Genomic DNA, 15,213 nt, shown 5'->3' on the forward strand with positions numbered 1-15,213 from the left:
TGGTCTTGTTATTTTTCCTCATTTTTGTTTGTTAAGGAGACAATTCGAACAACATAATCAAGATTTAAGAGAGACGTGTCGCAGAGTGAGAAAGTCACCAGGAGAGAAAAAATGGTCACTTTCATTTCCCTCGCATTATTTGCGACAACGGCGCAAATAGAGAATAAAACGATCCGGCGGCGTGCGCCGAACACGCTGATGCTGAGGGCTTTTTGTATCTTTTTTTTTTTTGTATTTTTTTTTATGGAGCTACTTTCGATCTTCGCATAACGACGATTAGCCACTCGACTGTAACGAGACCGGCTCCCACTCAGTCCAGGGCTTTTAATCTCATTTGAATAACGAAGCACACTCGAGCCCGTGAAAACAATGGCGGCTGAAGCGAAATTTAATCCCATGCAAAAGTAATAATCCGATATTTTATCTTGCGCGTGAATACGTGCGCCGCGCTCAATTTCATACATGCCCCGCGAACGTTGCTCAAGTGCGACAATCGTAGGGCGAATTGCATTACATTATACAGGAATCTAATGTTCTTTGATATTTCACTTTTACGTAAGTTACACGGCGAGCGGTCATTCGTTCCTTAATTTCGACCTGTTTGCGTGAAAAAAAAAGATTCATGGATTCGGGGTCTACGATGAAGAAAAAGGTGGGCGAAAGGGAAAAGGAAAATCTCGGAAACTCTCGTACACGGTGCTCAAACTTTCGAGCTGTCGATGGGTTGGGGACAGGTGGGATTAAAATCGAGCGAACGCGGTCGAGCTTAATCTCGGTTAACGATATGGCGGAAAGGGGACGAGGATGAGCCTCCTGCTGGATCGAAATGCGTACCCGGCAGGAGAGGAACGCTCGTCTAATGCGACGTTCAGGAAACCGGGAATTGGGAGCACGATTTGCGGAAGAGAGCAGGTGGAAGGAGGAAGGGGAGAGGAGGAGAGAGAGAGGCCAGGTCGCGGGAGTGGAAAATGTAGAAGAGAGGAAGAGGCTGAGGAGCGTCGAAGAGATGCGAGGGAAAGAGAGAAGAGAGCGGATAAGGACGGCAGGCGAGTCGGAAAGGGGTGGCTCGTAATATCCTGGCGAGTCCGCGGGCTCCGTCATGTGTGCTTAATCACTTTCCAGTCGACTCGGCAGTCTGCAACTCCATTATCGGCGTCTCACCACCCGGAAAATTACTCTTTTATTCTCGAACAACTCGAGCTCCCGATGTTCTCTCATGTACCGCGATATTCCCTCTCTTTCTCTTTCTTCCTATGCTGTTTCTTTTCGCTTGTTTTCCTTCGCTCGTCCCGCTCTTTACTCCGACCGCGCCGAAGTCGAGACTTCGGGCTGCTTTTTTCCCCAACTACCTCTCCACCAGCTACGTCCAATTCTGCACGCCAGTTCGTCTATTTCGCTCTATTAGACCCTTATCGCCGCGAGTCCTACCCATCCGGCTTCCGGAAGCCGCGATTGCGGGCCTGGAAACTGAACGATCGCGAAGGAAACGAGAACGGCTGCACCCGCGTGAGAAAGGTCAATGCGCGATAGCGCGAGAAGGAACGCGAACAAATTAATTCGGCACGACTGGAATGCCGCAATAATATGTGAATCGATTGAATCTTGTACGTTTTCCGTCTCAAAAGATGGAGAATCTCAATATTATAAATGTTAAAGTTGATGATACTAAGGATAAAGTAAAGGTCAAAGTTCACCGAGAAAATTATAAGTGATAAAATGACAAAAAGACACACGAGGCTACCAACACGCGTAGGGCATCGCGTCGCAGATGCTGTTCAGCGAGGTGACCGTCTGTTTCGCGAAAAAGGTGGAACAATCCTCTCACAGAGGATTACGCGGCCGGAGGATGTCGCAGCTGGCGACATCGCGAGGAATAAGGGGTTGCGCGTCGTCGATGACGACGACGAAGGGGTTAAACGGGAAGCTCGTACAAGTGCGCGCGGTAGCGCAAGGTGGTACGTGTTATTGCGGTTGTTTTAGCCTAAGGCGACCGGCACATGCAGCTCCGGCACTCTCTCGTCGCGGTATCGATTTTGCCGAGACAAATTATCGCCGTCCACAACACGTCGCGTCAATTTCAATCGCAACCGGCTAATCACGTCGAGTCGCGCGTGCTACTTGCACAATCCCAAAAAACTCTCTCTCGATTAGTGATTGCGACAAAAAAGAAAAGTTGCGTCAAAGGCGAGCTCTCTCGCTCTCGGATTTCCCTCGTATTATCCGCTCATAACATACAGCAGCCGTCGTGAACGGTGAATCGCTGCTGCGGAAGCGCATTTTTCCGCGTAATGTTCGCGAGCGAGTCGGAATTATACGCTGAAAGATTGCAAAAACTGTGAAGCGAGTCTTTCTCTCTTTTTCTCTCTCCCTCTCTCTCTCTCTCTGTCTCATTCACCGTCGAGGGTTGGAAACTGCTGAGTCTCGCGGGGTGAGCCCGCGTTACGGAAGAAACGCGGGAAAACTGAGTGGAGGGGACGAGAGGTACGATGGAGAACGGAGGAGGAAGAGGAGGTGGCAGCGGAAGTGGACGAAGAAGAGAGGTGGAAGAGGGGACACGACGGGAGAAGAGAGAAATTAAGCGGATCAATGGCGAAGCCCCGGCGAAACGAAACGCCGGGACCGTCGTCGTCGTCAGCCATCTCCACCCTCTCTTTACATCTCACCCTCCCGCCCCCTTTGCTGCCTCTACCTACTCCACCTTCGCCGCGGCACCCCTTTCGTTCATTCTCTCACTGATCCCTTCCGTGGAGTTCGGAAATAAACACGCGGGATCGAACATTGAAGCTAATTAGAAATATATCTGCGGGAGTGAGAAAGAGGACATGCGTAATTGAGAACAAAGATATAGAGAGGAGAAAGGAAAAATAAGAGGAAAGAAGAGAAGAGGATGGACACGGAGGCTCCAGAGTGGTGGAGGACGCAGTAGATGAGACGCAGGATGAGGGTGGTGGATGAAGGGAGAAGGAGAGAGAAAGAGAAAGAGAGAAAGGGAAGTTAGAGTCGTCGGTACCCGGCTGGTACTACATACGACGACGGGGGAGAATGAGTGAGTGAGTGAGTGAGTGAGTAGGTGGCAGGAGCGACGTCGGCGGGGAGATTGTCGTTCCAGGACGACCGAGGAAGGGGCACGAGGGTGAGGTCGGGTCTCAGTTCAGCCGCGGTGGGAAGGGGAGAGACGGACGACTTGCTCGTTTGCAAGACAAAGAACCCGCGAGCCGCCCTAGTCGTGCATAAACGCTATCAACCACATCTACATATTCCAAACTCTGAAGTCTATCGCGCGCGCGGGAGAGAACGAGAGAAGAAGAGATAAAGAGAGTGACGGAGGAGAAAATGGAGAGGGGGTAAAAGGGGAAGGAGAGCTGGAGAGTGTCAACAGCGTCTAGCCGCGCCTCTTCATAGACGAAGAGATACGGAAACCTTTCGAGATGGCGCGCGCACGCGATCGTCGTCCGGGTCGTGAGCTTTTCTTCTGGAAAGCGCGCTGCGTAGGTTGCGAAGACTAACATAGTAAACTCCGCGTCTCGAGATAAGTTTAGTTTGCGGAAACGGTGTTAAGCTCTTTATAGGATGACGCTACTTTAAAACTCTCCCTCCCCTCCCCCAAGGTCGCGTCTTAAGAACGTTGACAGTCGGCGTATCGACGGTAGAATCTTCGGGGGTAGAGAGTCTGGAACGCGCCGGCAAGAGAGAGCGTTTCGGGGGTGGGTTAAGGGCAGGTGGTAGCGGAGGAACTTTGTAGAACAGAGAAGCGGGTAGAAACCCCTTGACCCAGCGCCGGAGGGAGGCCGCATGCTTGGCTGATTAGCCTAATGGTGAGTCCTCCTCTTATTCTCCTACTTGACGCCAGTTTCGCGAATTTCTCTCTTCTCCTCTCTCTCTCTCTCTCTCTTTCCGATATCATTTTTCCTTCTCCGTCCTTTGTGGGAGGCAGTCTCTCTTGTTCCTGAAGGGGTTGCACCGCCCCTTTCGACGATCCCCATTTGGATCTCGACATTGCCGTAACTCTTGACTTGATAAGAAATATTCCTTCAATTAGGAGCCGAGTATCGACGCTTGCACATCTACCGGCGCAGACCTTTTAACTCGACTCGAGGACAGCCTCAGTCGAGAATACGCTTTCGATTAGCTTGAGAGAGAGGGAGAATATCGAACGCGCTCGACAGCAGCATTTACGCGTCTCTGTGATGTGTGAACCATCTCTACCTTGCACTCACGCATATATCCGCGAAATTCGAGTAGTTCTGGTCGAGATTGCGGGAAGAGCGAATTATCCTGCACCCAATGCACGGATTTCACTTATGAACGCTCATTTATCGCGCCATTCGATATGTCTCGCTCGTCAGATCACCGTAACGAAGCTTACACGTTAATGCGGTCGTGAACGGCTTGCGCAAAGGCCGTGGCGCAAGCCGAGCCCTCGTCGGGTGTCTCGTCGGGTCGTAACGGCCATGTTAATATTTGCGCAGCTCGATACAATAAAATTATATATAAAGCTCTCTCGATGGGGCGGAGCGTGTCGATTACGCGCGATCCGAACGAGAAGTATTCCATCAATTACAATTCGAGAGGAACGTCAATATTTGGCCGGACAATAGCGGATTAACTTCGTGAAAGAATTGTTGATTCAACCGATGCGCGCCGGGGGTGTCGACAATTCAAAGTTTATGTCTCATTGAAAATGCCTCGTACACAATTTTATTATATCATTAACGGCCGTATATATAAATTTGCGATTATGCATCGCGAGATTCTGCAAAATTGTAATAATAGGTGAACGCGATAATCGATGTGTCATTTAAAAATGTACCTATATTCCATCGCCAATTCGCTGTTAAGATAAAAGTATCAGTATCTGAACACTAGTGACATTGGTACTCAATATTCGTATGTAACATAAATTTTACTAAAAAGTCTAAGATAACAAATATAACCTCTCACGAAGTGCTTTTTTTTCTTACCTACTGCAGCTTTTTTTCTTATCTCCGATGTTACTTTCAAAATTATTGTTTCTTTTGTATCTTCTAAATATACGGGTAATTCCTCCAAATCCTCTGCAGTAATTATAATTTTCTTATAATATTATTTAGCACAACAATTTAGTACAAAAATAAACAAAAATAATATTATTTTGTACAAAAGTAAACTATTTAGTCCAAATATTTCATATAATAAAACAGATTAGAGATATATGCATAAAATATTTATGTAATTTTGTAAATTCCTGCAACTTGTATGCAACACTAATCAATATTTGCGATAATATTGTATTATTGCAAATTTATTATATTGCAATATTTAAAAAAGCGGACATTTTAACGTTGCTGCAACCCAAAAACAATGTTGCAGCAACATTTCGCAATGAAATCGCAATATTGCAATAGTGCAAAACATTATCGCAATGTTGCTGCAACATTGCTGTACAGTATCGGAATTCATTCGATAGCTTCTGATGAGTAACTGGCGAATTTATAAGAGAAAAACAGAAATGTAAACAAACAATAAAAATTTTCACCGGAATATTCAAACAGAATATTATTATTTTTGTGTACGTGCGCGCGCGCGATTTCAATGACGATAATATTTTAGAGGTAATACGAGACGAAGCAACTATGTTTGTTTTTTTTTTGCGATTTTCTCCAAAACGAAGCAAAAACAAGCATATCTCTAAAGGATTTTTCTCTTAGTTTATCGATCCCCGACAGCTCCCGAAGTGTTAAAATTTAAATTCGGGACACCCTATATATATACATATATTCTCTATTGATGGTTTAAATATTCGTATTTGAAGACGAAAACAATGAATCCAGAATTATATACCGGTGTTATTAGTGTCCAGATATTGGTACTTTTACCTTAATTTCTTCTCCATAACGAACGACGCGATCACGAAAACGGATTTCCCGAGAGTTGGCAGCGAGATTACGATGATTGTAGTCAAATGTCTCGTCTTGATGCGGCTTTCACGTATAAAACTAGTCAAATAATTTAAGAAAATCTTAACTACGTTTGTGCACCAAACTTACGAGCAACCTCCACCTCAGCCATCACCATTTCAAAACAAGTTCAATCGCTAAGTTCCGTTTCCCCGTTCGATCGTATCGAATTTGACAAAAATACCGCGAATATACCGCGAATATACTTTGAAGGCAATAATGTTAACTCGATCAAACCTACACATGCGTTTTTCGACAATACGTAACTCTGTCTAATTAGGGTTCCGCCGCGTGGCTCGAAAGATCTTCGACCGTCCGACGAAACGAAAGGCGTGCGTGACTCCAAGATGCAAAGAACCCTCGATAGGCTCACGCGACTCGATAAAGAAAGGCTTGCCGGAATCTTGTACCGTACTACGTTGGCAATATTAACCATCTTAATTATATAGAAGAAAAAAAAACCCTGAACGAAGTCACTATCGCCATCCTGATTATCCAAGATATATCATATCGCGTGAACTTGACCAAATCATAGCTATCGCAAACGATACTGCTCAGGTTACCGACAAGCGTTGCTGATACGGTACAGGATATCACCTCGGAAGTCGAAGACAGGAGATACCGACGATACCCGGTCGGACAAAGGGAAGAAAGGGAGATTCGCGCGCGATCCTGCGGCTCTTCGCGAGCCCGCGGCGAACCGTGCGGGGTGCGGCTGACCTGTGGAGGCTGCTGCGGTTAGAAGATGTTTCCAGGGCTGCTCGGGTGGCTGCCCTTGGGTGACTGATGGCCAGTGGTACTCACCGGCCGCGGCGGCTGCTTTGCCCGCGTCCAGTGCCCCATACGGCGGTATGCCCATATGAGCAGGTGGAGGTTGCGTCAGGTGGTCCCCGTTCGGGCAAAAGAAGGGAAGCCCGCCCGGATGCGTCCCCGCCAGGCCCATCTTTCCCGCCTGCAAAACGACAGAATGAGCGATCGTTAGTACACGCGCTGGTGACACGTGGATATCTCGCGCGTTCGCTCCAAGTGCAACGATGATTCGTAAGCGAGAACGACCAATTATCTCGCGTGTAATCTCGCGCGTAAGTGAAGACGGATACCGTAGATAAACAAGAGCGTTTTTATTAACGTTCTGGAACAGCAAGAATTTGTTGCATAAGATAAAAAACAAAGGAGAGAATGAGTGAAATATGAACAAACATGATATAACAAAATATCAGAAAAAAAACGAATCTAATTTCAAGGTTTATATCGCGAATTAACTACCCCAATTATTTCAGCGAAATTTTACTGCTCTTTAATCTCTTGTTTGTATAAAACAAACGAGCTCACAATGTAGTTCAATGAAGTCATTCTGGCTTCACGAAGTTGACTCAGCACACATTGTTGCATTATATTTATCGTCTGATTTACTTAATCTTTTATTAGAGACATAAGTACTCGCATTATGCAGTCAGGTATGAAAATAAGGCCATAAAGATCTTATCGACATAAAGACAAAGTCGAACTACCTTTTGGTAGTTGAAACGCCATCTATATCGTAGGTACAACTACGTATTGATTCTGCCAATTTGTCACTGTGAAATTTTGTAGTTAAAATTTCTAATAAGAGCATTGATATTAGACTCAATTTTCACATTGCAGTTCGCATTGCAGTTTCAGCAATAAAATTCGCGGTAACTTCGAGACTTGGCTCTTTTCATCCGATTTTTTCACCTAGTAGAAAAGACAAGGGGTGATTGTCATAGTTGTATGTGAGAATGCGTGCAAGTCGATACGAAGGACGCTTGACACATTACAGCGTTACGCAAATTCCGAGGTATCCAAACGAACATCGTAATCCATCAACGCACAGAGCGTTCGTCAGCGACGCATTAAGTGCACGGTATACATAATCACGTGCATAATAATGAAATCTATCAACTGGGCACACCCACGCCCAACGATCGTTAATTCTTATCTTTATGTCGACGATAATCGCCATCTTATACGCGGCGCACGCTTTATTACGAGTTCGCATGACGCACGCGTGACGCAACATACATGTCGTAGCGCGCAGATACCTCGCCGTGGCAGGACTTACGATACGCCGGAGAACGCGCACGAAAAGTCGTGTTTACGCGCTCGACGATGGCATGAAAGGCGCAAGGATAACGCCGAGAATTTACAGTTGGCGACTCTCGAAAGAAACACGATATCCAATTCGATTCACCCCGAAGGGGAGTGCTTGTCGAGGACCAGTTCAAGCGTTAATTTGCAAAGACGAGACGGGGGTGCGGAGAAGGGGAGAGGCCGTTCGTTCCTCTCGAGGCTCGAGGGTTCCGTTCGACCTTTCCGTCGTCCGTTGGCTTCGACGTATCGTCGAATTCGAGTGGCTCCTCGAGGGTAGTGGTGTAACCCAGCCGCGCTGCTTCTTCAGCCACCTCCTACCCTCTCTGGCCGCTCTTTGTCAAGTGACAGTCGATGAAATTAGTTCAATCTGCTCTCGCGAACTCGCAAGATTGCGCGCCGCTCCTCCCCTCGTCCCTTTCCATTCTCTTCTTCCACCACCTCCATATCTCTTTCTACTCCTCCTTCTCGTCTCGTGGACGATCGATATACAGGCTCTTGAGTGGTTGTCTCTTATCAGCCGCGGTGCTTACCATAAGTGCGGCAGTATCGCGCATCGATCTGACCGCCAGCAGGAGTCCCGGATCGAGGGGTTCCCTCTCCATCCAGGTCAGTACCCTCGAGAGCAGTCCGACGGCTTCCTCGGCGGTGGGTTCGTCCTCGCCGTCGTCGTCCTCGGCAGCGTCGTTGCCGTCCTCGTCCTCGTCGCCATTGCGATCCGACCATTTGTCCTCGACTTCAATCTTCACCCGACACTGCTCCTCGTCCGGCTCTTTCTCCCTAACTAGACGCGTCATCGCGCTCTCTTCGTCGAGAATCCATCTACCGAGTTCCTCATCGCCGACTTCGAGTCCAGCCTCCCGTGCGAGGCTCTGCAATTCGACCAACAACATCCTGTCCTCCTCTTGATCCATCGCGTAGATCCTCGGCGGCAAGATGGCGCTGTTGCTGGAACATGCCGCGAGCGAGTGATCATCGCGGTCGCGTGGCAACGTCCAGCTGCGAGCGAACGTCTCCGATCGCACGCTGAGCCAAGCGCGGTGGAGGTCCGCGAACGCCTCTTTCAGCGTGAATCTTCTTAGGTATGCGTCCAGCCGATCGGCTTCTTCGGACGCCGAATTAGCGGTGAAGTTGTCACGGTAAACACCGCAACGTGCTCTCGATAGTACACCGGTGGCCAGTCGCACCCTCAATTCGCGAACAACCAGTCGCGTCTCCATGCAGTCCTTGGGAACCACGAAGAGCCGCACCAAGCCGTCCGCGGCGACGCAGTCACCCTCTGGCGGCAAGTAATCCGCGCTTTCGGCCACCAGCACGGCACCATCCGGATGCATCGCCATTGCCGTTACGGCGAACTCGCGATGGAACCACCAAAGGAAGAGATCAGCGGTCAAGGACCCCCTGCCGCCACCGGCGTAGACCACAGGTTGACTCAGCATGTTGACCTTTCGCAAGCAACGTGGCCGCCAATGACGACCAGCCAGCAATAACCGCGTCCGATGGTGACCTTCGTGATCCGCCGCCCCCACCACCCACACCCGTTCGCTCCTCGTGTCACGGCTACTGACGTTGACGCTACCGCCGACACCGGCGCCACGCCGTTTACCTGGGAGGTCTCGCCAGTCCAAGTAGCAGACGTGGGCAAGGTATATACGGCTGCGGTCGTAGCTTTCCAGGGTGCTCCTCAGCCTCTCGAGGGCAGACGAGGACGCGTGCGCGACGTCGCAATAACCGCGCGGTGTCGACGTCCGACAGGACGCCGACGAAGTAGACACGGGGGAGGGGAACGGTGACGAGGAGGACACGATGGTGGACAGGGTTGGCGCCGACGTCGTAGTTTCCGTAACTCCATGGAACCCGCTGTTGTCTTGCCTGATCTCTTCCGCGTCTTGACTCGTTCCCAGCTCCCGTTTGCAGACCCTGTCGTCGCCGTGGTTGGTGGTAATCGGCACGTCCTCCGCTTTGATAGCCAATGGATCACTCGTGGCCGTGGATGCGGTAGAGATTGAAGATCGCGCTGGCGACGAGGTGCTGGAGGGTGGCGAAGTCGAACGCCGCGAGGACGCGCAAGAAGACGGCGAAGAGAGCGCAGGCGGCGACGACAACGACGCCGACGAGTTCGAGGAGCCGGCCACGACGTTCTCGTTATTCCTCGTCGGTCGATGTTTCCTCCCCGTCGCGTGTCTCTCTCGTCGTCGCTGCCTCTCCGGGTAACGATGCACCGGGGTACCGTTTTCACGGGGCTCAGAGCTGTTCTCCTGGGACTGGCGCATGCGCCCTGACCATTCCGATCGACCCTCGCACGCCGTGGTTACCGCGGGCTTGTCCATTCTCGTTGTCGCGACTACCGTTCCGCTTGACGTCATCATCGTCGACGTCGCCATCGTCGTAATCGCGGCCGCGCTTGTCGTCACCGTTGTTATCATCGTCGTCGTCGTCGTCATCGTCACTTCTTCGGCTTCCATGGTGTCTAAAGAGGCGTGCTGAGCGCGTGTTTGGCGCCCCTTGGTGGTCATCTTGCCGACACGCGCGCACTTGCCACCTCGAGGCGACATCCCGCGATTCTCACGCGCGATCCGTTCGAGATTCACCGGTAGTACGCTGATGGTAGAGGAAACACACTGCACCGATGGTCGGAAGCTCGAGTCACTAGGTAGACGCGCTCAACGACGAATTCGCGGTGACGATTCCCGAGGAGCTCGCGCTCCTCGTGTGAGCGCGCGCGCGCGAGCTCATCTACGGCGCGCCGGCATCGTCTACAACCGAGCGATGACTGAGCGGGCGGCCGCGACGCGACCGTCAAAGGCCGGAGAGGGAACTAGAAGGCTTTGATGTACCGCCGCCCCGGCGCGCACAAAGCGAAAGCGGCCCCGGCTCGTTGGTTGGCACGGCACGGGGAAGGAGCGGGCAGGGATGGTTAGAGCGAGAAAACGGGAACGCGAGGCCGAGCGGCGACGGCAGCGGCAGTGGCGGCGGCGGCGGCGGCGGTGGTGGCGGCGGCGGCGGCGGCGGCGGCGGCGGCGGCGGTGGTGGCGGTGGAAGCGAGACAGAGGGGGCACCAGACGAGAGACACGTACAGTCGGTTCCTCGTTCGAGCGTCCATGCGTGCGTACCCGGCTGCTCGCCTCATCATGAGACCCGCGACACTCCCGTTCCATCGTTACGCTGCGATTTGGGACTGTACCGCTTGACGACGACGACGACGACGACGACGACGACGACGACGACGACGGCGGCAGATAAGGATTTCCGTCTACGAGGACACCAGGATAGACGTCGCGCATGCCAAGGTCCGTCGCATTGCAATTTCCATGAAACTGATGACGCATTAGGAGTTTCCACATATGGCCACTTTGTTGCGTAAATTCCAAATGCTTATCTTTAGCGGCTTGAGACCAAAATGTACGCGGCTTATCTCTGCCCGGTTACATCTACGTGTCAGGCAGAGATTAGAGACTCGGACGCAAACGATCATACTGCGGTCATCACGTCGCCATTCGTTCCCAGAGAAATTTTGATACACAGAGAAATAATCGAGGTTTCAAATGTGCACATTTTCAAGCCCCAACATAAAACGTTACCTAGCAATCTGACTCTCACTTGGTCCCTTAGTACTCTTCATCCTTCTAATATCTATCTGTACATTTTGTACAATGATAACACAGACAGCGAGAGTATGGGTTTTGTAATTTGTGCAGAAAACAGTGGTCGATAAAGACTTTAGGGAGACAAAATCGCACCAGTACTATAAATTTGCGATTATCAATAATCATTTAGGCATCATCCAGCCGTTTGTTAGCGCTGCTTGCGTACAATGAATTTTCCAGAAATCCGATTGGAGAAGGTCAAGTAGGTAATTGGTTGAGAGATGAAGACGGAGTTGTTTGTGTCCAATTTTCTCCGAGGTTTTAGAAAAGGAGATAGACTGATAATATGAAGGAGAGAAAAGGGAGAGAGAGAGAGAGAGAAATATAGCAGTAATGACAATTAACGAGCATACGCTAAATGTCACTTCGGGTAAATCCGCGACGCCGTATGTACATCATCGGCGACCGGCTGGAGAGATCTTACCCGTGCACGAGACCTGAATGCGGGCCAAAGTCAACTAAATATACCGATCCATTTGGCCGCATAATGGCGACGGGTGTGTTTGGAGAACGCTTCTGGTAGCTCGCGCAAAACAAGTTAGTCCACAAAGAGGCGCAGATTTGTTTCGGCGTCCCGTGTTAAAAGCACAGCTTTTCCGCCGGTGTTTGTTCAGGCTGTTTATCGCGCGCTAAACGCAGGATCGTTGACACCCGATCCGGGGCGCCGTAATCAGAACAATCCCAATCGGAAAAACAACGCTTCCGCTGAATTATACTCGCGATTAATCAAACTGTCCTCGCTCGGCCATCCGCCGAGTGACTAATTTTATGCAGCCAAAGAGAAAGAACGAACTTTGAAGTCTTGCATTCCTTACACACAGTCTGAACATTTTGTCCTATTAGCATCCAGCAATTTGGGAACGAGAAGATTCCATATTGATACAACTGAGCTCGACTCGTACAGTTACTTTTGTTTACGTCGAGTGATTCCGGAAATTGCGGCAAAATTGAACTTTCTCGTGAAAATTTCCTAGCGATTCGGACACTTCCTGAGACCGGTGCTCTTCCTCAATTAAAGGTGCATCGAGTTAACGATGTGAACGGAGACGGGGGGGAGAAAGAGACGTCGGGATTAATATTACAAATCGGATTTAGCCTTGGGCGCTGGCCGCGCACATGATTATCGGCGTGTCGGCATTTCATAAACGCGTCCACATCAAACGCAGCGGGTCGGTCGATCGCGATAATATTTGTCACGTAGTTGCGGTACGCGGCGGCAGGCGTGTGCACCGCGGCTACACGGTAATCGATCGGCTATGCCAGCCAGGTAGGTACTATGCGTGATTACTCTCAGGTACGTCGCGCGCTGTCTACATGCCCCCGGACTTTTACGGCAACGCGCGTAGTTTTGATTCAGTGTTCGATCTATCGCGTCGCCGCGATCAACGATTCCGGCTCGATCACGCGACGAAATTCACCGACACGGTCGCGCTTTTCAGGCCAGACACTCCATTTATGTACACTTGGATAATTATCCTTTTTAGCTTGCATACAATCGTAGAGATTGCACAATCAGTGTCACAGCAGAAAGATGGCACAACATTTATTTCTTCGATAGATTTCGCAACCCATACGTGTCTAGTAGAATTTGTTTTCTAACCGTCCGCGGTACAATCATATTTTTTTGGGTATACGATATTTTGAATTGCTATAATTTTTTGTTGGAAGTCAACACTTTTTGGCACATTTTTTTTGTATAAAAAATGTCAAGATTGTAAGATAGTAAAATCAATATTTGCAATAAAATCAAAATTTGCAACTAGATTTGCGGCTCACGCATATTTTGAAATTTTTGCAGATCCTTTATGAAAGCTGATAAACGATCAAATATTCATTTGGGTCTCACAACATTCCAACATTGTACGCGGAAGATTAATAATTCTCAGAAAATAAAATTCTGCTGCACGTACAAAATATTCTAGTGAAAATTACGTTAAATTACACTCCTTTTTAGAATAATTTTTGCAAAGTTGAGCTGAAATTGCAGTATAAATTAATATACTGAGAGAAAAAAATATCCGGTGAGTGTATTAATAACATATTTACTTATGCACATATATTTTTTCAAATAAAAAAACAGAGTATTTCTTCAAATCTTAGCTTGTCACGAAAGCAATTGTTTATTTAAATTAAAAAATTTAGATTTAAGTAAATATATTCTTAACACTCATCGAATATATATTTATTTTTTAGATGCTTCTCTCTATATATACAAAAATAGTAAATTTAACAATCTATCGAATATACGATATACAAATCACTCAATTACAATAATTTTGTAGTGAAAAAAGTCAAACGTATATAACATAATATACACTATAAAAAATTTAGTGTACACAGTACGTGAACAAATGTTCCAAAAAGTTTATTCTAAATTTTGTGTCGAAAATGACTTATTTATATGTTCATTCGTGTTATTTACATTATATATAGACTAGTACATAATATAAATAACATACGCAGGAACACATGAATGAGCTGTTTTCGACACAAAATTTAGAGTGGACTTTTTGGAACATTTGTTTACGTATTGTGTACGCAAGATTTTTTACAATGTAAAGTAAATATGTAACATAATATAAAGTAAATATAATTTAAACAAATATAAATTTACAGTGATCTTGATCATAATTTTTGTACGTTTCAAGATTTAAAAAAATTTTGTAATTTTTACTAGAATATTTTCCCCGTGATACCGGATATGTTCTAAATGTTATCGAGGATAACATTCTATATGTTCATCGAGGTCAAAGTGTCGCGCGCTCTCTTCCACTGATCTGAGAATCTCAGATTGATACACGAACAGCAGTGACTCCAAACAACATCGGAACACGAATCCAAATGCGAGAGATGTGAAATTGAGAATGCGGGAAGCGTTGCGACTTTGCGGCGGCCTTAACTTCGTTTTCCTCATATAGACTCCACTGGTTCCGGCTCTTCGCTCGTGTTTCCGGTACCTCGGTCGTAGTGACGATTCGCGGAAGGCCGTCCGCTCTCTCCCCGTGATTTACATATAGGGGGCACACGTTTTATCTCGCGCCTCCGGCTTTCTTTTCGCGACTGGCCGGCGCACGTTTCGCGCCTTTTTATCGCGAGCGCACCGGGGCGAGTTCGAAAGTTGGGCAATCCCGGTATCAATTAACGCCCGGGATGGAAACTAGCCGGGCTCGTTCCTGACTAACGATTTTAGAACGCCGCACAGTCGGCGCTGCCGTGTAACTGTCGTCGTATCCGCCTCTACATCGTACGGGTCCCCCTTTCTATGACTGCGCGATCGTGAGCGTGGACCTCCATCTCTCCCTCTTTCTCGCTTTCCGTACGTGTACGGGTTTCCGTGTACGTGTAGCTTTTAATTGGGTTATCTGTCCCGGAACGCTGTCGTTACGGACCCGATATAGAGCGCATTTCCATGTAACGCGACCCGGACGAAACATATTTTAAAGATAGCGCGCGCGACACGCATACGTGTCTTTTTCTCGCGGCGTTTCTTTGGAGCACGGATCTCGTAGCCTTTCGGGTCT

At 48.4% G+C, this 15,213-nt stretch overlaps 1 protein-coding gene across 1 annotated transcript in view; it reads right to left on the minus strand.

The window, feature by feature from the left end:
* Nucleotides 1-10,963, minus strand: part of LOC116847119 — a 39,894-nt gene extending 28,931 nt beyond the window's left edge. The window contains 4 exon segments of the mRNA XM_032821778.1: nt 6,741-6,888; nt 8,579-9,439; nt 9,441-9,552; nt 9,645-10,963. Coding sequence (XP_032677669.1) covers nt 6,741-6,888; nt 8,579-9,439; nt 9,441-9,552; nt 9,645-10,600 — 2,077 coding nt within the window. The 5' untranslated portion in view covers nt 10,601-10,963.
* Between the last annotated feature and the right edge of the window lie 4,250 nt (nt 10,964-15,213).

This window comes from Odontomachus brunneus, unplaced genomic scaffold (assembly GCF_010583005.1).
Source record: "Odontomachus brunneus isolate Ranch 3 - 2012 unplaced genomic scaffold, Obru_v1 Obru_scaffold_074, whole genome shotgun sequence".
In the NCBI taxonomy this organism is placed as follows: Eukaryota; Metazoa; Arthropoda; class Insecta; order Hymenoptera; family Formicidae; genus Odontomachus; species Odontomachus brunneus.